Source organism: Bactrocera oleae, chromosome 5, assembly GCF_042242935.1.
Source record: "Bactrocera oleae isolate idBacOlea1 chromosome 5, idBacOlea1, whole genome shotgun sequence".
Taxonomy (NCBI): Eukaryota; Metazoa; Arthropoda; class Insecta; order Diptera; family Tephritidae; genus Bactrocera; species Bactrocera oleae.
In genome coordinates this window covers 16,663,136-16,687,695 of record NC_091539.1, presented here as the reverse complement: position 1 = coordinate 16,687,695, position 24,560 = coordinate 16,663,136, and the positions used below count along the sequence as shown (strand labels likewise).

At 33.9% G+C, this 24,560-nt stretch overlaps 2 protein-coding genes across 13 annotated transcripts in view; both read right to left on the bottom strand.

Moving 5' to 3' along the window:
* Window positions 1-24,560, bottom strand: part of SK (small conductance calcium-activated potassium channel) — a 236,778-nt gene that overhangs the window by 175,562 nt on the left and 36,656 nt on the right. For 9 of the 12 annotated variants that reach the window (XM_070110224.1, XM_070110232.1, XM_070110233.1 and 6 more), the window contains exons 2-3: window positions 9,101-10,087; window positions 8,120-8,221 (exon numbers count right to left, since the gene is read on the bottom strand). In XM_070110224.1, coding sequence (XP_069966325.1) covers window positions 8,120-8,221; window positions 9,101-10,087 — 1,089 coding nt within the window. The remainder of the gene's footprint in view (window positions 1-8,119; window positions 8,222-9,100; window positions 10,088-24,560) is intronic. The other 3 variants (XM_036362180.2, XM_070110231.1, XM_070110234.1) reach the window with 1 other exon arrangement.
* On the bottom strand, window positions 13,679-18,797 carry LOC138857379 (uncharacterized). The gene has a single exon (XM_070109846.1). The coding sequence runs from the start codon at window positions 17,071-17,073 to the stop codon at window positions 14,407-14,409; it is 2,667 nt and encodes an 888-aa protein (XP_069965947.1). The 5' UTR covers window positions 17,074-18,797; the 3' UTR covers window positions 13,679-14,406.

The following is a 24,560-nucleotide window of genomic DNA, read 5'->3' as shown; positions in this document are numbered from 1 at the left end:
AGTTAAGCTACCAGAGGTTAAATACAATATTTACCGAATATTCAGAAAACAGCTCTGAGTGTAAAAGCTGTACGTAGTGAAAAATCCTACAATTTATCTAATTTACCCAAGAATTATAGAATAAAAGATTTCGCCAATTGCCGTCTTGTAACGTAATTCTTTTGGAATGATAAGAGGCAACATAGCAAAACTGTCGAAAAGCCTGTAAATTATAAACCAAAACATAAACATTTTATTAATTCGGGAAAGAGAGTTAATTCATTAGTTTATAGTGAAAAAGTTTTAGTGAAATGAATATAATAATGTTCTGGGAAAATATTTTGGTAATTTTTTTAATAAATACTTTTATCTATTTACAACATAATTGCCAATTAAGTGAATGATTAGAAGGGAATGTAATTGCGATATATCCAGCAGTAGTTTATTTCATTAGAAACAAATATATAAGTACATATATTAATAACAGTTGTGAAATTTTCATAAAGGGATTATGAAATTATAATTATTATGATCATGCAATTCATTTCGCCTACAATTTTTGGGCAACTTTTAATTTTCAATAACCCGTGCCTAATTTCGTAAAGATACCTCGTCAAATAAAAAAAATTTCCATGCAAGCACTTTACTCCGATCGTTCAGTTAATATGGCAGCTATATGCTATAGTCATCTATACAATTTCTTCGTAGATTAGATTAATGCTTTAAATAATAACACATGCCAAATTTCGTGAAGATACCTCGTCAAATGAAAGAGCTTTCCATACAAGCACTTGATTCCGATCGTTCAGTTTGTATAGCAGCTATATACTATAGTCATCCGATCTGAATAATTTCTTCGGAGATTACAGTTTTGCCTCAAATAATAATCCGTGCCAAATTTCGTGAAGATACCTCGTCAAGTGAAAGAGTTTCCCATACAAGCACTTGATTCCGATCGTTCAGTTTGTATAGCAGCTATATACTATAGTCATCCGATCTATACAATTTCTTCGGAGATTACAGTTTTGCCTTAGAAAATAACTCATGCCAAATTTCGTGAAGACACCTCGTCAAATAAAAAAGTTTCCCATACAATTACTTAATTCCGATTGTTCAGTTTGTATGGCAGCTATATGCTATAGTGGACCGATATCGGCCGTGCGGACAAATAAGCAGCTTCTTAGTGAGAAAAGGACAGGTGCAAAGTTTTAGATCAATAGCTTAAAAACTGAGGGACTAGTTTGTATATATACAGACAGACGGACATGGCTAAATCAACTCAGGTCATCATGCTGATCATTTATGTACATATATATTTTATAAGGTCTCCGACGTTTCCTTCTGGGTGTTACAAACTTCGTGGCAAACTTAACGCAAACTGAACAGGATATATTCAGGATATAAAAAACTAATTTTTAACGAAACCAATGCATATTATATTTATAAATTGAAAAAAATACAACCGTCGAAATTACAATATCTTTTAATCATTCACTTTATTCGCAATTATGTTGTCAATAGATGAATGTATTTATTTAAAAATTACCCAAATATTTTCACGCAACATTATTCTATTCATTTCTCTAAAATTTATTCACTATAAAGTAATAAATTTAGTTAATTTCACAAATTAACAAAAGAGTTTACGTTTTTGTTTACAATTTACATGCTGCTATATGCCTCTTCTTCTCATTCCAAAAGAATTACGTCACAAGATATACGGTATAGCGCAATTTGGCTTTGATAATTGTCACAGCTTAAACCTAAAAAAGTAACGGTAATTACTTGTCGTAATCTTGTATCTTATAATTCTTCATATTTACCTAAGTATATATCGTCCTAAAATTACGCACTTACCGCTTTGCTATTTTTATACTCTCGCAACCTGTTGCTACAGAGTATAATAGTTTTGTTCACCTAACGGTTGTTTGTATCACCTGAAACTAATCGAGTTAGATATAGGGTTATATATATATAAATGATCAGGATGAAGAGACGAGTTGAAATCCGGGTGACTGTCTGTCCGTCCGTCCGTCCGTGCAAGCTCTAACTTGAGTAAAAATTGAGATATCTTTATGAAACTTGGTAGACATGTTTCTTGGTACCGTGAGACGGTTGGTATTGCAGACGGGCGTAATCGGACCACTGCCACGCCCACAAAACGCCATTAATCAAAAACAAATAACTTGCCATAACTAAGCTCCGCAATAAGATATAAGACTGTTATTTGGTACATAGGATCACATTAGAGAGCGGCATCTGCAGTTAGAACTTTTTTTTTTAAAGTGGGCGTGGTCCCGCCTCTAATAGGTTTAATGTGCATATCTCCTAAACCGCTAATGCTATAATAACAAAATTCACTAGAAGCAAATGTTTTTATCACTTCTATTGACGGTGTGAAAATAGTTGAAATCGGGTGGCAACTCCGCCCACTCCCCATATAACGGTACTGTTAAAAACTACTAAAAGCCCGATAAATCAAGCACTAAACACGCCAGAGAGATTAAATTTTATGTCTGAGATGGTATAAATTGGCTTTATAGGAACCGCGTTCAAAATTAGTCAGTGGGCGTGGCACAGCCCACTTTTAGGTGAAAACCCATATCTTGAGATCTTCTCAAACCGATTTCAACCAAATTCGGTGCATAACGTTTTTTTCATGTTTCTATGTCATAGTGCGAAAATGGGCGAAATCGGACTACAACCACGCTTACTTCCCATGTAACACCATTTTCAATTCCATCTGATTCTTTCACTTTTCACTATGCAAATCAGGTAACAATTATTATATCGGGGTAAAACTTTGCGTGAATAATGCGTTTAAAGTATGCCACCTTGCGGCCAAAAATTGTCTAAATCGAACCAAAACTGTTCAAACCCCTAAGTACTAAATATGTGGACCCCAATGCCTATAGTTGACCTTCTACCGAAAATATCAGTCAATCCACAAAGAAATCTCAAACGAGTATACCATTTGACTTTGCGAGAGTATAAAATGTTCGGTTACATCCGAACTTAGCTCTTCCTTACTTGTTCAAGTTATTTTCTTCCTCTTCTTAAAGTTACATTCATTAGTTTTGGCCAAGTAAAAAGTTCGTTCGGTTTTTATTTAAGAGATGGCGTTATTGTCTATAGTACTAGTGTTACGTGTCGCATCATGTCATAGTATTCGGCGCTGAAAAGGTGTTTATTCGCGCTAAAAGAGTATCTTTGACAGTTTTTCGATTGATTGACTCAGTACATTGTGAGCGCTCGTCAAAGATGGACACCAGCAAAGAGAAAATTCGCTATATTTTACAATTTTTGTTCAATCAAGGCGAAAAAGCAGCCAAAGTGGCTGAAAAAATTAATTTAGTTTATGGGCCCGATACTGTAGCACGTGTATTAACTTTATTTAATTGCTGAGGAACTAAAGATAAGCCAGAAAACCGTTGGGTACTATTTGCATAACCTTGGGTTCAAAAAGAAGCTCGATGTTTGAGTGCCACACGAACTAACGCAAAAAACATGATGGACCGAATTTCCATCTGTTTTCATCCCTACTCACTCTGTGAAAATGGGTGAATTCGGATTATAACTCCGCCCACTCCCCACAAAATGGTTGTGTCAATAACTATTGTATGTGCGATAAATCTATATACATATGTGTAAATGTGTCAAAAACATAGAATTTTACAACTGAGATGATTTTATTGGATATGGTGACCAATTTGGACAATGCACGTGACACCGCTTACATACAGGTGAAAACTCATATGTCGGGACCTTCTCGACCGATTTAACCCCCATTCGATAGGTAGTATTATCCTAACATTTCTACATTACAGTGTGAAAATGGGTGAAATCAAGATCATCGAAAAACAAAAACCACACCTACTTTCCATATAACACAATTTTAAACTCCATCTGTATCTTTCCCTTTCCAGTATAGAAATCAAGAATCAATCAATGTATCCGAATAAAACTTTGCACAAATAGTGTCTTTAAGGTGTGCCACCTTACAATCAAAAATTGTCCAAATCGGACCAAAATTATTCAAGCTCCCAGATACCGAATATGTGAACCCAGCTCCTGTTGCGAACTTTTTATCGAAAATATCGGTATATGTGAGATATATTATATTAAAGAAATTCGGTGAGAATTCTTCTGTTTTTCTAATAACGGTGTAATATGCATTAAATGGATAAAATGGATAAAATCGATTGAAAACGTTTCTTACCTTCATATAACTAATATCAAGAATTTCAGACATCTAGTTGACTTTACACCTTATATATATGTACTGGTGAGAGTATGTGGGTCGTCGCTAATAAAAAGCAGAGACCACCTCTTTCTGTTAAAAATACGTCGTAATGGTAATAATAGATAAAATCTAGTCAATATCTACCCCTATCTCTCATATATATAATAAAATATTTTCAAACCTCCGGCGGGCTTTATACCGTATGTATTGTTCAATATGTGAGATATATTAGCAAAATTAACTGAAAGGTAGTATTAGATATTCTATGGTTTATACAGGTTTATCAAAATAATTTAGTATATGACCTATAATAGTCTATGAGCCATAGATACAAATTTGATTGTCATCAATTCACGACTTCGTCGAACGATGAATGTTGAGGTATTATAAAAATTACGAGCTAGGAATAGAAGAATCTTGGTTTAGTTAAATTAAAGTTTTAACTTAAGACTAACATAAGTTAAAAACAAGTAAGGAAGGGCTAAGTTCGGATGTAACCGAACATTTTATACTCTCGCAAAGTCAAATGGTATACTCGTTTGAGATTTCTTTGTGGATTGGCCGATATTTTCGGTAGAAGGTCAACTATAGGTACTGGGGTCCACATATTAAATACTTAGGGGCTTGAACAGTTTTGGTTATTCACGCAAAGTTTTACCCCGATATAATCATTGTTGCTTGATATGCATAGTGGAAAGTGAAAGAATCAGATGGAATTAAAAATGGTGTTATATGGGAAGTAGGCGTGCTTGTAGTCCGATTTTCGCACTATAACATAGAAATATGAGAAGAATGTTACGTACCGAATTTGGTTGCAATCGGTTAAGCAGATTTCAAGATATGGGTTTTCACCTAAAAGTGGGCTGTGCCACGCCCACTGTCTAATTTTGGACGCGGTTCCTATAAAGTCATCTCATACCATCCCAGAGATAAAATTTAATGTCTCTGGCGTATTTAGTGCTTGATTTATCGCGCTTTTAGTAGTTTTTAACAGTACCGTTATATGGGGAGTGGGCGGAGTTGCCACCCGATTTCAACTATTTTCACACTGTGAGTAGAGGTTCTAAAAAAATTTGCTTCCAGTGAATTTTGTTATTATAACATTAGCGGTTTAGGAAATATGCACATTAAACCTATTAGAGGGGCCACGCCTACTTTTAAAAAAAAATTTTAACCGCAGATGCCCCTCCCTAATGTGATACTGTGTACCAAATAACAGTCTTATATCTTATTGCGGAGCTTAGTTATGGTAATTTATTTGTTTTTGATTAATGGCGTTTTGTGGGCGTGGCAGTGGTCCGATTACGCCCATCTGCAATACCAACCGTCTCACGGTACCCAGAAACATGTCTACCAAGTTTCATAAAGATACATAAATTTTTACTCAAGTTACACCTTGCACGGACGGACGGACGGACAGACAGTCACCCGGATTTCAACTCGTCTCTTCCTCCTGATCATTTATATATATATAACCCTATATCTAACTCGATTAGTTTTAGGTGATACAAACAACCGTTAGGTGAACAAAACTATTATACTCTGTAGCAACAGGTTGCGAGAGTATAACAAGTAAAGAAGAGTCTTGTATCTTGTTGTGGATCTTAGTTATGGCAATTTATTTGTTTTTGAATAATGGCGTTTTGTATCAGCGGTCCGATTACGCCCATCTGCAATACCAACCGTCTCACGGTACCAAGAGGCATGTCTACCAAGTTTCATAAAGATATTTAAACTTTTACTCAAGTTAGACCTTGCACGGGCGGACGGACAGACAGTCACCCGGATATCAACTCGTCTCTTCATCCTGATCATTTATATATATATAACCCTTTATCTAACTCGATTAGTTTTAGGTGAACAAAACTATTATACTCTGTAGCAACAGGTTGCGAGAGTATAAAAATCAGTCATAAATGACAGTTTCTGTGACAAAACATTATTTATTTATTTAAATTGTTGTAGCTTTGTTAATATTTTGCTGAAACTTTGCTTTCATCTTTATTTTTTTCACAGTTTACAAAATGACCCCTGTGGAATAAACTTGTGATACGAGAGACTATTCTACTGCAAACATTTCTTCCTGCTTAAGTATTGTTATTCTGTTGACATTTCGAGTGTTGAAATCGTTTAACTTTTATAGTATTTTCTCCTAATTGCGAACTTAGAACTTATTTTACGCTCTCTGTTCAAACTATTCGTAAGGAATTAGCTTCCTTCAAATGTTTTTGGATATAATTTTTTGATATCAAAATGGTTTGCCCATTTATATTTTCAAATATTTTTTCCCATTTCACATTGTATGTGAACCTTACTCAATTTGAAGTGAATATCTTCTTCGAAATCATCCACTTTAAAATGCTTATATCAAGTTTGGACATTTGTTAAATCTTCATTTTTGGGAGAGCTAAAAAAATAAATATTTGCACCTATGTTAATAATATACATATGTATGTATACGCAAATGTGAAGAAAAATAATAATTAAGCTTTCAGTCAGAATTGCACTAAGAGTATGTATGTATATAGGTATTTCTGTAGTATACTAACAATGTATCCTCTTTTGTTTATTTCTATTTTCATTTGGCAAATTTGTTCAAAATTAATTTTTTCATATCACTCACAAGAATTTTATCCACATTTTTGCGAACAATTACCCACTTCGTCGTTTTGAATTTTGAAACGTGATTTTTGAAAAATTTAAGTCCTTACCACTTCTAAAACGCACGTGGATATATTTAAAAAAATGTGTAGAAATCGTTTTTGATGTTTTTTTATAAACAATGCGAGCCCGCTGCAAATTTACAACTGGCGTTAGAGTTGCTATGTATATAAGTTTTTTTGTAAATCCCAATTCTAAATGCATAACCATTTTATAACATCTATAATACACGTCCTTACCAATTGCTTATGTTTGTATTGGTTCATAATTGTCATTTGTATTAACCCAAAGTAAAAATTTTTGCCAAAGCTTTTTGCTGTGAAATTATTTTTCCAAAAATAATCAAAAACGAAAAAATGCCAAATATAAATTGATATTTACATTGTTGAGTTTTAGTTTAAACCTTCTAATAATTCTAAGATTTAAATTTACACAAATTTACAAGCACATAAAAAATTGTGTATGATTTTTTTAAACAATGGGCGTTCTATGGGTTAATGAGAGAAAACTACTTATACATACAAACCCCTTCATGTATACATTATCAAAAAAAAATACTGCCAAAGGCTGGTTCACTGTATACACATGTACGTAGATATATCATATATATGTACTCCATTTTATTCAAACAGTGTTTACTTTAATTTATTTTAACAATTCATTTCATTTGCTCACCTTACGGAAACTTTTGGTTGAATAGCGCTTCTAAAAAGCTCATGGCACCAATTTGTACATGGCCTTTAAATAACATTTTCACTTCCCAACATCCTGAAATGCATCGCGTTGAGGCCTCAAAGCGATTTACTTTGGATATTAGCATGCGGATATAAATGCATACACACATATATACATACATATACAAGCAGGAAACGGTGTGGCAGTGAATGCAGCGGAAATACAAATAAAACGTGTGCATTTAATTATATTTAAGTAAAGATGCATTTGAATATAGCTGTATAAAATTGATTACACATAACGGTGCTTTCACAGACATTTTTTGGGAATCTCTAATACTAATACATGTTTATATTGACTAGAATTTAATGTGCATACATCCTCGTATGTATGATATGTGTTTTCTACTCATATTTATCAACTTTTTTAAATAATTGTGTTTTAAAACTATTTATTCTAGCTTAACGGTGCATTTTGGAAAAGCAGGCATACATTGGGCTCCCCTAACTAAATGAAATGTACGTGAAACAATTAGTTGAAATTTTAGATTTCATTAAATACCATTTTAGAGCATTGGAGTGTTTCGTTAGTTGCTTCTGTAAAAGCTCTTCTTAGGCGTAATTTTCGGCTTTCGGACAATGTTCGGGGCATTAGAAGAACACCCTAAAGAAAAATTTTTGGTAAAACTTATTTATTCAACTGATTATATTCATACAAAATTCAGATATATGGTTATGCGAAAGTACTGATATGTTCATAAAAAAGAAAAAAGCTGTAAATATAATTATTGTAATTTAACTAATTTTAAATATGAATATATGAATGAATGTGTTTTATTCTGAGCATTCCTCACATCAGCCTTAAAAGAATTATCTCATAAATCGCCACGATATCTATACTTTGTTTACAAATTAAACACTTCTCACATATGAGTAACTAGCAGAATAATACAGACTGTAATAACAAATGATGAACTTTCAAAAAATATTGAATATTGATTTCGACTTTTGTTTTCCCTGAAACTGCAGAAATACATAGCTGAAGAAAATTAATAAAATTTAGAGAGATTATATTAAGGCAAAATTATGACATGTGCCATGTGCATAATTTTGATTTCATTAATTGTATAATTTTTTTATTTGAAAATTAGTGTAATTATATTTATTAAGGACAAAGAATACATTAGAATTATGTAAATATATACAACCATGACACTTCTCATTTGAAAGGCACTGTTAGAACTGATAGGATATCTTATTCCCTTACCTCTTCATTTAACATTTTTAATGCATGAGTAGGGTTCAATGACATACAGTACATTATATTTTCAAAATATTTTCTTACATATGAATTTGTATGTAAATATAAATATTATAATGTTGTAAATATGAGTACTTTTGAATGTGTAAATGCATTCTTCAATTAACCTATGCATATGTATGTATGGAAATGAGTGGTATTTCTATGCATATTCCATTTGAAAGTATGAACCCTAGCGTGTACGAGGATAAAAAGTTACATAAATACATCGCGTTTGATTACCTGTTTGAAAGGTCGCATACCACCGTTTATGCGTAACGAATCGGCAGCTATTCCTGCAATTCCATCGGTCGCACTATCTCGCAAAATCTTCAGAGAAACGTTCGGAACGGTGTGCGAGTGCCCGCAAGAGCTATGTGCTCCACAACAAATGGCTGTGGTACTGGACTCTGGCTGAGAGCTTTGACGGATTATGCGAGATCCATTCGTAGGCGACGAAGTAACTAAAACAGACGGTGGGGCGTTTTGTTGCATCGCCGAGCTGGAAATCGACAGGTTACCCTGTTGAAAGGCACTTTTGACACTGTCTTTCGACGTTGAGCGGTCCATACCAACACTGGCTGTAGTGGAGAGAGGCGTAGTTGATGCTCGTCGACTACAGTTACGACAAGCGCGACAACGATTTTGTACACTGGTAGAAATACCACAAGAAAGATTCTGATATGATGATGTTCCCAAATTTGGATTACTATGCGGATTACCATACTCTTCTAATGTCTGATACGTATTCAAATTCGTTATTGATATGGTTGGTTGAGAAATTTGTTGCAGAAGTTGCGATCGCGAATTCGATTGTTGTGCATGTTGCTGTTTTAAATGGTTCGACTCTAATTTTTTCTGGGTTGTTTGCTGTTTATTTGAATTTTCTTCATATACTTCAATATCGGGTACTACTCCCGGCCGTAGTCCCTGTTCGATGTCATCATCTCCCCCGACACCGCGTACGCTTTCCTCCGATCCAAGACGAGTTTGTTGGGATAGCTGGGGACTCGTAAGATAAGTGGAAGTACGATCCTGGCGTATTAACGCTGGCTTTCCGGTCGAGGAAGAACTCATGCTCGTCGCAGTTGGTCCATTTACTGAGCTCATTTTTATGTGCCTTAATACGGAGGACTTACATTTTGGCGTATTGGATACAAGCAGTGAATCAGTTTCTTCAGAGCTCACATAACCTGAATTCGTGCTTTCGGCTAGCTTTTGACTGGACATCTAAAAGTTAATAAAAATAAAAAATATAATGTATTTTCAAACGACAAATCCAAGATTTTTCTAGAAATTTACAAGATATGATTATTTCCTTTCATTTGAGATTCATATATATCATATATACATTAATATGTATCTTACGAACGTTCTGTACTTCAAAAAGTGTTCTTTGATAGTTTCTAAAACTTAAATAATAATGTAATTGGTGACTATTGTTTTATTGCCTTGAATCATTTAATTATTGCTAATATATCTATTATATTGTAGGTAGCAAGGAGCTTAGGCTATGACCAGCTAACTTTAGCTTGTAACGTGTTTTAATAACAAAATGTTAACAGAAATTCAATATGTTCAAAAAGCAAAGTGTAGCAATTTTTTAATAACCCAACGATTACCCTCCTCCCGCCCAACCGACGCGAGGGGCGCAATCCGCGTACGTGCGGAATTAGCTGAGTCAGAAAAGGAAAGAGAGTTTTTTAAGTGTTGAGATCTAAAACTGCTCAGCTACAGAAACAAAAATTTAAACAGCTAAGATCTAAAGTTACAATATAATAAATTGTTATATTTTCATTTATAAAGAGAAAACAATAAAGTCTTTTTAATTTTGAAAAGTGAGTCAGATAAGTCAAATGTGCTGGAATGAGAATGAAAATCATGACATATCTAAACTGCCTCGAAAGGCGAACCGGGATATTAAATTTAATTTCAGACAGGAGAAGAGAACTGCAAACAGTTTCATTCAAAAGTTTCACTAAGAATATTATGTCAAGCATTTCCCTACGACTAGAAAGTGTAGGTAGATTAATAAGTTTTAAACGACTAGTGTATGGAGGTAGACTTACCCTAGCATCCCATCGGAAATGCGCTAAGGCGAAAAGTAAAAATTGTTTTTGAACCGACTCTAACTTGTCAGAATGGATTTGGTAGCTAGGGTTCCATACCACAGAGCCATATTTCAATATAGGTCTAACCAAAGTTGTATAAAGTGTTTTAGTAATATACGGATCTCTAAATTCTTTAGACCAACGTTTAACAAAACTGAGGACAGCTTTTGCTTTCAAGACCATGGTATTAATATGAAGACTGAAATTAAGCTTAGGGTCCATATTAACTCCCAAATCAACATAGTTAAAACCTTGCTCTAGAATATGGTGTTTTATTACATAAGAAGAGGGGTGCACAGATCTACAGGAAAAGCACATCGTCTTACATTTATTGAGATTCAATGGAAAATCATTTCTATCACACCATGCAACCAAATTGTTTAAGTCTGTTTGCAACAGACACCTTTCCTCAGTTGAAGTGTATGATTTAAAAAGCTTTACATCGTCAGCGTATAATAAAATTTTTGAGAATTCTATTACTGAAGAGATATCGTTAATAAACAACAAGAACAGAATCGGGCCAAGATGACTACCTTGCGGAACACCTGAAGAAACATTAATTGTATCTGAAGGTGTATCCTCAAATATCACTCGTTGTGTTCTATTATAAATTAGGAAGATACCCATTGAAGGAGTCTTGGCTGAAAGCCCAGCAGATCAAGTTTATGTATGAGAATAGAGATTTTTACTTTATCGAAAGCTTTGCTAAATTCTCTGTATATAACATCCGTATGCTTATGTTCCCTAAAACCCAATGATACATGGTTTACAAATTCAAGTAAGTTTTTTATAGTCGAGTTCCCTTTACGAAATCCATGCTGAGATGAGGAAATTAACGGAGAAATCGAAAAGGTTATATGGTCAGTGATGCTAGCTTCAAAAAGTTTAGTTATAACTGATAGTTTTGCAATACCTCTATAGTTTTCAATGTTGGATCTAAATCCTCTTTTATGCAAAGGGATTATAAATGACTGTTTCCATATTGAAGGAAATATACCGTGTTTAAGAGAGGAATTAAATATCCTTGTCAAAGGCAAGTAAATATATTTGGCACTATTTTTTAGGAAGTATGAGGGTATCATGTCTGGGCCATAACTAAAATATGGTTTTAACTTATTTAAATTAAATAGGACCTCTTCTTCAGAAATAATTGGAGCGTTAATTAAAGTATTCGAACACAGCACTTGCTGATAAGAAAAAGTTTTGGAAGAATTCTTACAGTAGTTTGACTTGAAAAATTCTGCAAACATATTGGATATAATATCATTGTTACTTGAAATTATAGATTTCTGCAAACATATTGGATATAATATCATTGTTACTTGAAATGATAGATTTGTATTTCATTGCGGACGGAAATTTGGAAATCCTGCGTTTGGAGTTGACGAAATCATAAAACGATTTTGGATTACTTACAATATTTTTTTTTACTTTATTTAAATAATTATTATAACATTTTTTGTTTAGGTCAAAATATTGTCGACGCAATAGAGAATATTTAGAATAGTCGACAAGTGAACCGGTTTAAAGGCTCGAGTTTTTCTGTTTTTCAATTTATATAACTCTTACGAGAACCACGGACTTATACTTTTGCTTTGATTAACAATTACTATTGGAACATACTTTTCAAATAATTTCATAATAATGTTATTAAAATGAGAGACACTCAATTCAATGTCACCATTATAATTAGGCCATGTTATTGTAGAAAGTTCTGTATTTAACTTTTTAAAATTAGCTTTTGCAAAGTTAAACCGAGTACAGAAGCACGAAGTTTGATGATTATTATCCCGAACAATGCCTGAGATTTCGACAGATATTTCCAAAGCAGGATGATATGAGTCCTCTGGTAGAACAAGAGGATTACTCTTAATAACGGAACACTTTGCAGAGGTATCAACGTATACTAAATCTAAGCATTTACCAAATTTATTCGGAATCAAATTAATTTGGTTTAGACCCAACTCGGACATTTTTTCGAAAAACTCATTAAAACATGACCGATTGCAAATCGGCACGATATAGTCATCGAAAGGTTTCCACGAAGCACACGGTAAATTGAAATCACCTAATACAATTATTGAATCTGCATTATTTGCCATCGAGGTAGCACTATTTAGTAAAGAAGCATGCTGCATGTATACAGATAAGTCCGAATGTGGTGGTATATAAGATAGGGTTAAATAAATAAAGCAACTATTAACGTATACTCCAATACATTTAAATTCAAATGAGTCGGTCCCTGGAACAAGAATATTTTCAGATGGGATGGAGGAATGCACGGCAAATAGAACACCTCCACCGATTCTGTTCAGTCGATCACATCTAAAAATTTGAAATTCGCTGTTTAAAATCTCATTATCAAAAATGTGAGGTTTTAACCAAGTTTCTGTAAATCCAATTATATGGAAATTAAAATTGGAACTGTTCAAATACAAGTCAGTTAATTTTGTATTAAGACCTCTAACATTTTGATAATAAATGCTTAGCGAATTTCTACCAATCAGTTTTTTATATCGGTGGTTGCTTTTGGTAATTTAACAATGTTTTCCTCAGTTTGACTTCTAAGTTTAGGTTTAAATTCGCGTACAAAAGCCCCAGGTGGCCAGAATGAACTATCTAAGATCTTTTTGAATGTTTCAAGAGATACGTCTATTTTAAACGATGATATACTTCTATCATAATTGAAGTTAAATTTACGTATATTGATATCATCGATTTTTAAACGTGACGAAATGTAAGATATAATGTCTTCCACCAAGGTATCTTTGGCAAGTCTCAAAATAAATATAGACTTTTTATGTGGAATAACTATCAAATTATTAACTGATGCTACTAAGTTAATAGGGGGAGCCTCTGGAATTGTGAGACACTAATTACTATTTGTATAATTGATTTGTAAGACCAATTATTAAACTCAATGAAGATTCTAATTGCCTTACCGCTGGTGGGGGACAGAAAATGACTTCATTGAGCTGAGAACTTATTCATTCTAATTTTATTTTATGAAATGTATGGCTTATATACTATTTACAAATCTTACTATATAATTAAATGTATATATATGTATGTATATGTGTATGTGGCATGCACACCACATAGGGTTGTTTTTAAGTACAACTCAATACATGTGTGTGTGTGTATGTCCGTATGTATGTAGCACATTGTTTATGCTACATGTTATGGAATTGTTTTTAAGTGCACAGTGCACTTGTGTAATCAATTGCCTAAATACACATATATCTTAGGTTACAAGTTTTATTTATGATTTTGTTTATGTATGTATGTAAATATATTTGGACATAAATATTTATGATATGATAGTGGACTGTATTTATTCTTTCATATTTCTTATCTTATCTTATATTGTAAAATAATAAACTTAAATTTATTGCTGCACGCCGAATAAGTGGGCCCTTTTGGTCCCAACGCACATGTTCAATTTTGAACATTCTCCCGGGCGGCAAAAGTGACTCTTGGAAAAGTGACCGCGGCTTGTAATCGCTGCCTGGTTTTTAGTCGATAATAAATGATGATTGCTACTAGTACGCCGATTATAAAAAGCACCAATGATACGTGTCCGGTAACATGATGTATTTTGATTTCCTTTAATTCTATGTTTTCTTTCCTGATTTGTTTTACTATGTTTTGTAACTCCTTGATGTTCTTTAGACTTGTACTTAAGGTCTCTGGTTGGACAATTACTTGAGGGATGGGTACTTCATTTACTTCCATCATCGGTTGATTTACAGGTGCCTCAATTAACTTTTGCGTGTGATAATGTTGTGGAGCCGCAAGAATAACTCCCTTGTAGCGGCCAGTGCATCCTTCTCCTAATTCCATTATGCCCTTCGCTGGTATGTTGAAAAATTCTCTTGATTTGCTGCATTCTACGTCTATAGTTCCATCTGAAAATATATTGTAAAGCCAACTATTACCAGTTTGGAGTTTTATCCAATAGCTAGTCCAATGGCCCTTTTTGAAGAAACAGTTCTTTGTTGTCATGCCACGTAATACCGAGATTTCACATGACTGGTCTGAAGATGGATTCCATGGCCAGTTTCCTTTGCATATGTAATTGTTGTCTAAGCTTGTATCACACCTATTCAATTCTGCTTGTTGCAACAAAATGTATGCATCTAAACCGAAGTTGTAAATTAAGTAGCTTCCTTTTATTATTGGAACCATCATTTCTTCATCATGTTGAAAGGGAATTGGAATAACCCTGTATAACGTTGACGCCTCATGTGCAAATAATGGAATGGTTGTTTTGATCACTACTCTATTGTCTATTATAATTCCCTTTCCTCTCATTAGGTTGTATACATTTTTTAGTATTTCATCTTTTTGCGCTACCATAAGTTTCAGTTTGGGTGGGAGTTCGCTTTTGATTTTCGATATTTCTTCACGCATTTGTGCTGGTCGTAAAAGTTGTGGGTTTAAATGCCCATGGTTAATATCAATTAATAAATTGATAATTGACGATTGAATATTTTCACATTCCGTTAATGTCATACCGAGTTGTGTAACCATCATTTGATAAATTAATGCCATTTTCTCGGCGTTTAGATTTTTTATTATTTCTGAATAGAATAAATTCAATTGTCCATTTATCTTTACGAAAGTTTCTCGTACTTCTTCTTGCGATTTCTTGATAATATTCAATGATGAATCAATTACAGACGTCTGTTTCTGGATTAATTGTTTCAAATTCTTTTCGTTGTCTAATAAATTAGTTAGGTCTTGCTCTAACTCCTTTCGATCATCTGCATCCATCGTTCCAAACAAAATGTGATGAATAGTTCCTATAAACTCAAACGGCGCTCGACGAGTCCTTTTTGGTTGTAGCAATAAATTATTATCCATTTCCAACGCATTGAATCTTTTCTCCAGTGCTGAATTAATCATTTCACAGCTTGATTCAAAATTGGTGAGAAGATGACATTGTTTTTTCAGTTTTGTGATATAATCGGCTATTCCTTTCATTTGATGAAAGTAAGGTTCCATGTTGTAATACACAACTAAATTCCACGTAGACCTTTCTATATCAACCATGCCAATTTCCTCCAGATATATTGCACTTTTGCTAGGTATCTCCTTTACACGAACATCTTCACCAATCATCGCTGCCATCGCTGTTTGCATTAGTAAAAGCATGCAAATTACTGCCGATGTTGTAGTTATTCTCCTGCTTCTACAAGTTTTTGAGTATTCTTGTTGGAAATTTTTCCTCTCTTCTTCCGAGTAGAGTGGACATATTTTACTGATAGGCCTTTTCACATCACTATCTTTTGTCTGAATGGTTACTACTCTCACCAGATCCTTTAGTATTTCAGTAATTTTTCCCATCGGCCATTTAGCTGGATGAGAAGTCTCGTTTTTTAGCAACACAATTTGTCCTTCTTTGATATTGCTCATCGGCTGTTTCCACTTGTACCTTTGTTGTAAAGTATGTAGATATTCCTCTTTCCAATTCTTCCAAAATTGATATCTCATTTTTTGTAGAAGATTCCATCTATCTAATGTCGTCAAATTTCCTTCTTGAAACGGTTCTGGCGCACTCACCAATGATCTTCCAATTAGAAAATGCCCTGGTGTAAGTATGCTGTTATCCTCGCAATCTTCTCCAGTAGTATAAAGTGGACGTGAATTCAAAACTGCTTCAATTTGTGTTAACAGCGTAGTCAACTCTTCATATGTGAGAGTATTATCTCCTACCTCTTCTTGGCTATATCGAATGCATCGTACACACTTTCTTACATACTGCTTTAGTTGACTTTTAATGCGAATGATCCAGTACTCCTTGCTGATGTGTGTCCGCATTAAATTAATTCCACCATGTAATGTTATTTTATGTGCTTCTTGGATGATCAAATTCGCTAGTTCACAATTTGTCAGTATGATTGGATGCTTAGTGTCATAACAGATTTGGGAATTTTGTAGTCTTCCTCCTACTCTTAAAATGCCATCTTCATCCACAAAAGGATATAAGGTTGATAATTTGTTTTTTCTATCCAACACTTTGTTATTTTTTAATTGCCGTATTTCATCATAAAAATCCAAATTTTGTTGTATTTTGATTATAGTTTTCTTTGCTAATTGCATGTCATCTACTGTTAAATAATCCGCTTTTATCGTTTTTTTTTAAAGTTTATTTGTGAACCGTATCACATATGCCATCACTCTAATTAGTTTTCCTAGATCCGAAAATTTTTGTATTATTGAGGAGAATCTTCTCTCTTCCGTTATTGTTGTTGTAGTTACAATTTTTTCTTCTACTCCATTCGGCCAATCATCTGCATTTAACTGAAGCCACGTCGGTCCTTGCAACCATAGCTTATGTTGTAACAGTTTTTCAGGTGATGCCCCTCTTGATGCAACATCTGCTGGATTTTCACTTGATTTCACGTACCTCCATTCAGCTTCCGGAATCATCTCATTGATGTCGTTTACCCTGGTGCGTATAAACTTCTCTTTGTTGTTTTTATTTTGAATCCATGCCAATGTTACCATCGAATCACTCCATGCGTATATTTTACATTGTAAATTCAATGTCCTTTTGACTCTTTTTAATATAGTAGCTAACAAATGTGCACTGCAGAGTTCTAATTTGGGTATTGTTTTTCTGTTTTTAATAGGATATACTTTGCTTTTGGCTAGTAACAGCGTCACTTGTTGTCCTACTTTTGCATATATTACTGCTGCATATGCTTTATGAGATGCGTCTCCAAATGCGTGCAATTCCAAACTCGTGTTGTTATTCGTACCGATCCAGCGTGGAATAGTTATTTTATCTAATACATCTAATTGTTTAGCGAATTTTAACCACTATTCTTCCAACTCTTTGTTTAACTGCTCGTCCCAAGATCCACCTGTCGACCAAAGTTTTTGCATGAAGCATCTGCCTACTATTGTTACTGGTGCAAGCCAACCAAGGGGATCAAATATTTTTGCCAATTGCGATAATATTGTCCTTTTGGTTATTTTGTTTATTTGTTGTGTTGCTGTTTAAATTTGAATAGGTCCCGTTTTGGTTCCCATTGTAATCCCAATGTTTTTACCGAATCTGTTTCTTCGATTTGAATAATTTCATTTGTTTCCTGTGTATACTCATCAATTATTTTGGGATTATTTGATAGCCATTTTCTCAAATGAAATCCTGCCCTATTTAATGCTTGTATCAATTCCCCGCGCAATTTTTTACATTCTTGAATAGTGTGACCTCCAGTCATGAGATCGTCCATGTAAAAATCGTTATTTATAACGTCATGTACGTTTTCATTGGTTTTCCTGTAAATGTTACCAATCTCCTGCAACGTTCTTACTGCTAAAAATGGTGCTGCTGCTGTGCCGTATGTGACTGTTGTAAGTTTAAATTCTTTTATTTTATCTTGCGGGTTTTCTCTCCATAGAATATACTGATATTCCTGATCTTCCTCTCTGACTTTTATTTGTCGATGCATCTTTTCGACGTCAGCACTCATCACATAACGCCACATACGCCACTTTAGGATGATATCTACAATGTATTTTTGTAATTTCGGCCCGATTAGCATAACGTCATTCAAACTGTAACCATTTGTTGTTTTTGCAGATGCGTCAAAGACCACTCTCAATTTTGTTGTCGTGCTTTCTTTTTTAATTACTGCTTGATGGGGCAAATAATATTTACCTTGACCCATTTTTTCTACTTCCTTCATGTGCCCCATCTCTTGATATTCCTGCATGAACTTTTGATAGTCGTCTTTTAGATCTTTTCTCGTATCAAATCTCTTTTCCATACTGATAAGTCGTGCAACCGCTGTCTTCCTAGACTCCAAGCTCTTTCTCCTTTTGGATATACGTCAGCTCCAATTACTACATCTATGCGACTTGTTTTTTAGAAATTTGGATCTGCTAGTAATTTGTTTTTCCATATATACGCCTTCTTTTCAAAGCTTTTTATTGGAAGTGCTTTGTGTAATTTGGATAACACCAAGGCTTCTGTTTCCGCTACAAACTTACTAATAAATCTGGGTCTTATTTCCAGATTTACTTTGTGATGCGAGACTTCTACGCATTCTGCTGAAACGCCGCTTATCTCAGTCGTTACCTTTACTTTCGGTAATCCTAACATCTGAACTGCTTCCTCAGAAATAAGCGTTTTCTGCGAACCACTGTCTATTAAAGCCCGTAGTTCTAAGACTCCTTTTGGTGTTCTCACCTTTATGATAGCGGTTGCTAAAAATGTCTCCTCTTTTTTCTGCTTAGTCATATTTGACGATATTTTTTGCGTACTTGGCTTATCTTCATGTAGCAACGTATTATGTGATTTGTCGCATACCATGCATTTCCATGCTCTGTAGCAAGTTTTTGTTGCGTGTTGTCCTAAGCATCTAAAACATAGCTGATTCTTGCGCACTACTTCTATTCGACGTTCGACATTTAATTTTTGATACCTTTCGCATCGAGTTATTTCATGTCCTGCCATTTTGCAGTAATTACAATTTTTTCGAGAACTTATCGTTCCTGTTTGTCTCTTTGTTTCTGTAGGCAAATTATATGATCTGTTTTGTTGTTGCCAGTTTACACCTCGAAACAAATGTTTATTTGATTCTTGCATGGAATTCTGAGTATTGTATTGGTGCTCCAAGAATGAAATTGCATCCGACAAATTTTGTATCTCAGTCGGTTTTCGAACGGTGTTTTCATACTCTTGAAGTAACTGTTTAGAAAATTTTCTTAACACTAGTTGTGCTAATACGTCTTCTAACGTTCCTTTTTTCTTGATTATGGCGATGCTTTCATTCGCGGTGTCCAAAAACTTTTTCATTTTATACGCTGATTCATCTGTCAGCATTGGTAACTCTACCAGCCGCTCTAAATTGTCGCTAAACTGTTTGCGCGTGTTATCATTCCTGCGTACCAGCAACTCCCAGGCGGTATTGTAATTTGCACCTGATCCTATTATCAGGTGACTAACCATTTGTCTGGCATCTCCTTGCAGACATGTTTTTAAATAGCTCAGCTTTTTGGAGTCACTAATGTCTTTATTATCATGAACATACTCCTCAAAAAGCTCTTTAAATTGTTGCCATTCTCGTAATTCACCAGAGAACTTTGGTAATTCTATCTTTGGCAGTTCCAATTTGTCTTCTGTTTTCTTTAAATTTACTGTTTTTTGTTTCTTTAACATTCGCACTATGTCCATGACTTCACAAGATAAATCTTCTGTTTCAACATTGATATAAGGAGTGCTGTATTTGATGGTCAATTCGTCTATATATTTTTCTATGAAGCTCCACATCCTTTCAATACGGTTTTCATAGCTTTCAAGTAGATCTTCGTCGGCAGTATTCATTTTTATTTTTATTTTCGCCTCTTCAATAATAGGTCGAATGTTTTCGATTCTAGTTTCAATTGCGGCCACTAGACGATCCACTGCGTTGTCAGTTCGACTATTCGATCTAGCCCCTGTATCCATCTCTTTGGATGCTTGTTCAATTTTTTGTTGCTCCTGTGCTCGTTTCCTTTCATGTGCGGCTTCGCATATCTGGCGTACATTCCCATAAATATTGTTAACGAAGTAGTCGTGGTTCGGTGCTACTTTCCCTGTCAATTTCACATGGTTGCTATAGAATTCGTTCCCCCTCACTTCAATGCCCTCTAAATCGGCATCATTTTGGTACAGGGCTGTAATTTCTCCTTGCAGCTCCTGTTGACGTTTTAATAAGTCTGCTGTGTTTGACATATTTATTATTTTTTAATACAAACTGTTTGATATTCTCCAAAGAAATCGTTGGAGGTATATTGATTTGGTCGCCTGGTTGACCTTGCTGTGCCTCGATTCACAGCCGTTGAGTATTTCTTTGAATGACAGTTTATGATGCCACGGCGTTTAGTTTCTTACTAATACGGCTTATGTGATCACTTTTATAAGCACGAATATACACCCGTCTTACTATTTTTACTTTAAGGATTTCTTCCTTTCCTTTTTAAATTTGCCTGTATTTTTATGAATAACAGGGCTTATTATCTTGGCTGAGCTCTTTATTTTTACTCGAATGACCAAATGTATAATTGATTTGTAAGACCAATTATTAAACTCAATGAAGATTCTAATTGCCTTACCGCTGGTGGGGGACAGAAAAAGACTTCATTGAGCTGAGAACTTATTCATTCTAATTTTATTTTATGAAATGTATGGCTTATATACTATTTCCAAATCTTACTATCTAATTAAATGTATATATATGTATATGTGTATGTGGCATGCACACCACATAGGGTTGTTTTTAAGTACAACTCAATACATGTGTGTGTGTGTATGTCCGTATGTATGTAGCACATTGTTTATGCTACATGTTATGGAATTGTTTTTAAGTGCACAGTGCACATTGTTTATGCTACATGTTATGGAATTGTTTTTAAGTGCACAGTGCACTTGTGTAATCAATTGCCTAAATACACATATATCTTAGGTTACAAGTTTTATTTATGATTTTGTTTATGTATGTATGTAAATATATTTGGACATACATATTTATAATATGATAGTGGACTGTATTTATTCTTTCATATTTCTTATCTTATCTTATATTGTAAAATAATAAACTTAAATTTATTGCTGCACGCCGTATAAGTGGGCCCTTTGGTCCCAACGCACATGTTCAATTTTGAACACTATTAGACAGAGCTTTTGGGGAATTGAGCACTTTGGAAGTTGACGGCTTATCACCTTGAGGGCAAGGAGAAGAGAGATTTATTAGGTCATTGGGAGGAGACGTTCTTTTCTGAACAGAAGAACTAAGTGTTACTTCATCGGAAGGACGTTTACGATTCGTGAGAATCATTCAGGCACTTAAAAGATTTGAACAATTTTTCATAGTGCCTAAATTTTTCAGTGAGGGTTACAAGATCACGACCGATTTCGTTAAAGCCATTGCGTGTCTCCCTATATATAAATAGATCGATTTCAATAAATCTACAATTTAAACAGGACCAACGCAATCCCTTACAGTCGAGAATAGAATCTAAGATTCTACCAGTCAGTCCAGCACATTTAATATGGGCAAGCCCATCACAAAGCCAGCATGAAACGTAGCGATCTGACTCGCCTTTAATGTTACAATTGGGGAAGTTACTAGACATAATAAACCACAAGAATGAAGATCACATAAAAGAGTAAGTAGAACAAAATTTAATAGATAAATAATAAATTAGTGTGTTAATAAAATTTTAATAATAATAAATTCAATTAAGAGCAATTTTTTTTATCAAAGCTTAAAACCAAGAAAATTTGAAAAAGCAATATAGCGAGCAGTTTTAGAAGCACTGTAACAAATAAAGAGCTAAACGCAACACAGCTGTGAATAAAGAAGTAAATAAGATAAACAAAGAGAGAAAATAGAATAAAATAAAACAAAATGAAACAAAAAGCTGACTCGGCACCAAAAATTGGAAAGTTTAAACTTTTTAATACCGCACAAACCTTAAGAACAGTTAATACTTATTATGAAACTGAGAGTTAAATCACTAAAAATTAACACGGTAAAAAAATTAAACTTCAAGAATTTTTAAAAATAAAAACACAAATGTACACAGCCAAAAAATTACAGCTTAAGAGCTTGAAGTGTTGCCAATAGCAAAGTAACAAACTTCCCCTGCAAGACGAAGATAATACCTATCACCAGTGATGGGCAAAGTCTTATACTTCAGTTAGTGACCGACATTCCGCAATGTTGCCATTGCTCCATATGTATACATGATTTTGCCGCATCTAGCTTTAAAATCTAACTATTAAAAATAGTCTATGAATTTATAAATAATTATATTCGACTCTGAGTAAGTTTAAGAATATTTCAAAAATATCGAAGTTTATTTTTAAATTACTACAAAATATCGATCCTAGCAACCCTGCGTTGTAAGTCAGCTGTCTCGTTTCTACGGGGAAAATTCAAATTTATCCTGAAGCATAATTCGTACAAACGAAGAGCATAAAACCAGAGAATGTTAATGAATAGAGACGGCGCAATTGTTAAATCAAATCTTTTTGTGTACTAATTTGTAATTCCAGATGAGGGAACATCGAAAAATATAACTTCGGAAAAGAAAAAATACACCACGGAATGTGCGAATTGCTATAAATAGACACAACGAATATTCCTAAATGAAAAATCGTTGCATACCTATTTAGATTTATGTTTTTAATTTCTATGATATGACTAAATTAATAATTATGAAAATTCGAATCCTAATTTTTTATTTTATTAATTGGAATCTTAGCATATCTCAATTCAATTACATTAATAGCATATTTTACTTCCTGAGATAATTAAAATATAATATTTCAGGAAAATATGTTCATATGTTTAGGTTGATTGAATATTCCCTTATTATGCGTATTTACACAAATGTGATTATCAATGACTTTTGTCTACAATTTTTCGGAGTTAAACGATCGCAGACAAGGAGGCGTTAGGGCGCACTGCCACATAATTATTTCAGATAGTTTTATTAATCGAATTTATTTTAGAAACGATTATAGGTATGAATTTATTTGTATTTATATTTTTACGTATCTATTAATTATATTACGTCAATGAGTCATTAATGCATTAGTATTTTTCAATACAAATTAAGCAACATATTAATATATTATGAGCCCTCACTTGACACGCCTCTGTGCATGGTGGCAAGCCAAGAAAATAACGGCGAGTTCGCGCGGACATTGTGTTGTTGAAAAAACCCAAATGACGACTTTGTCGACAAATATACATATTTACATACATACAAACGAGCTCGCATACATATTGACGCCGAATTTTGCGCATCGTGACGGAGTTGACAAAATTTGTTTCAATCGATAATTTTGCGACAATGTCGGTCGGCTATGTTGTCTCGTTTGTCCTTTTTGCAGTGGTTTGCTATTGAAAGTTGACTTATGCTCTTTTGAAATATTGCGATTACCGATTGAACTGCATTTTCATAGCGTCGTGTTTAGATAAAATGGGCTAAATTGAGAAACTATGAAACTATGAAACAATGATAATAAGTAAACATATAAAAGTACTATATGCAGTGTACTTAGATTATATAGAAGTAGTTAAAGATTTCTTATGAATGGCAATTTTATATAAATTTTATAATTTAATGCCATAAATAGTGCATAATATGAAAAAAATAAAAAATATTATTTTAACTCGGTAATAGGTCATGTTGCCAATTCTTCTTTCTGAAGGGAACATCAGACAAATTCTTCAATTTCTGATTTTTAGCAAATGTTGTGAGTAAGCAGCTTGTGGGCAACGTACAAATGCGAGGGGAATGGTAGGATCAGTTGTAAAATTGAAACTTCTTCAATTTTACTGAAGACATTCAAAATTCAATTTAATTTTCGCTGGTAAACCACATTTGGTTTTCGTATGGAAGAATTCCTACCGCAAATGCGCGAAAATGAAGTTTTGAAAATGAATGAATTTTGAATTTGGGTGGTTTCAATACATTCAGTAGTATAATTGCCAATAAAGTGAATTAAATTAGAATGGCTTCAGAAAAATTGAAGAATGAGCAAAATTTCAATTTTACAATTGATCCTGCCGTTCCCCTCGCAT

Coding starts and splice junctions, on each gene's coding strand:
- LOC138857379 (XM_070109846.1), bottom strand. CDS start 17,073: ATGCAATTAGCAAAGAAAACTATAATCAAAATACAACAAAATTTGGAT.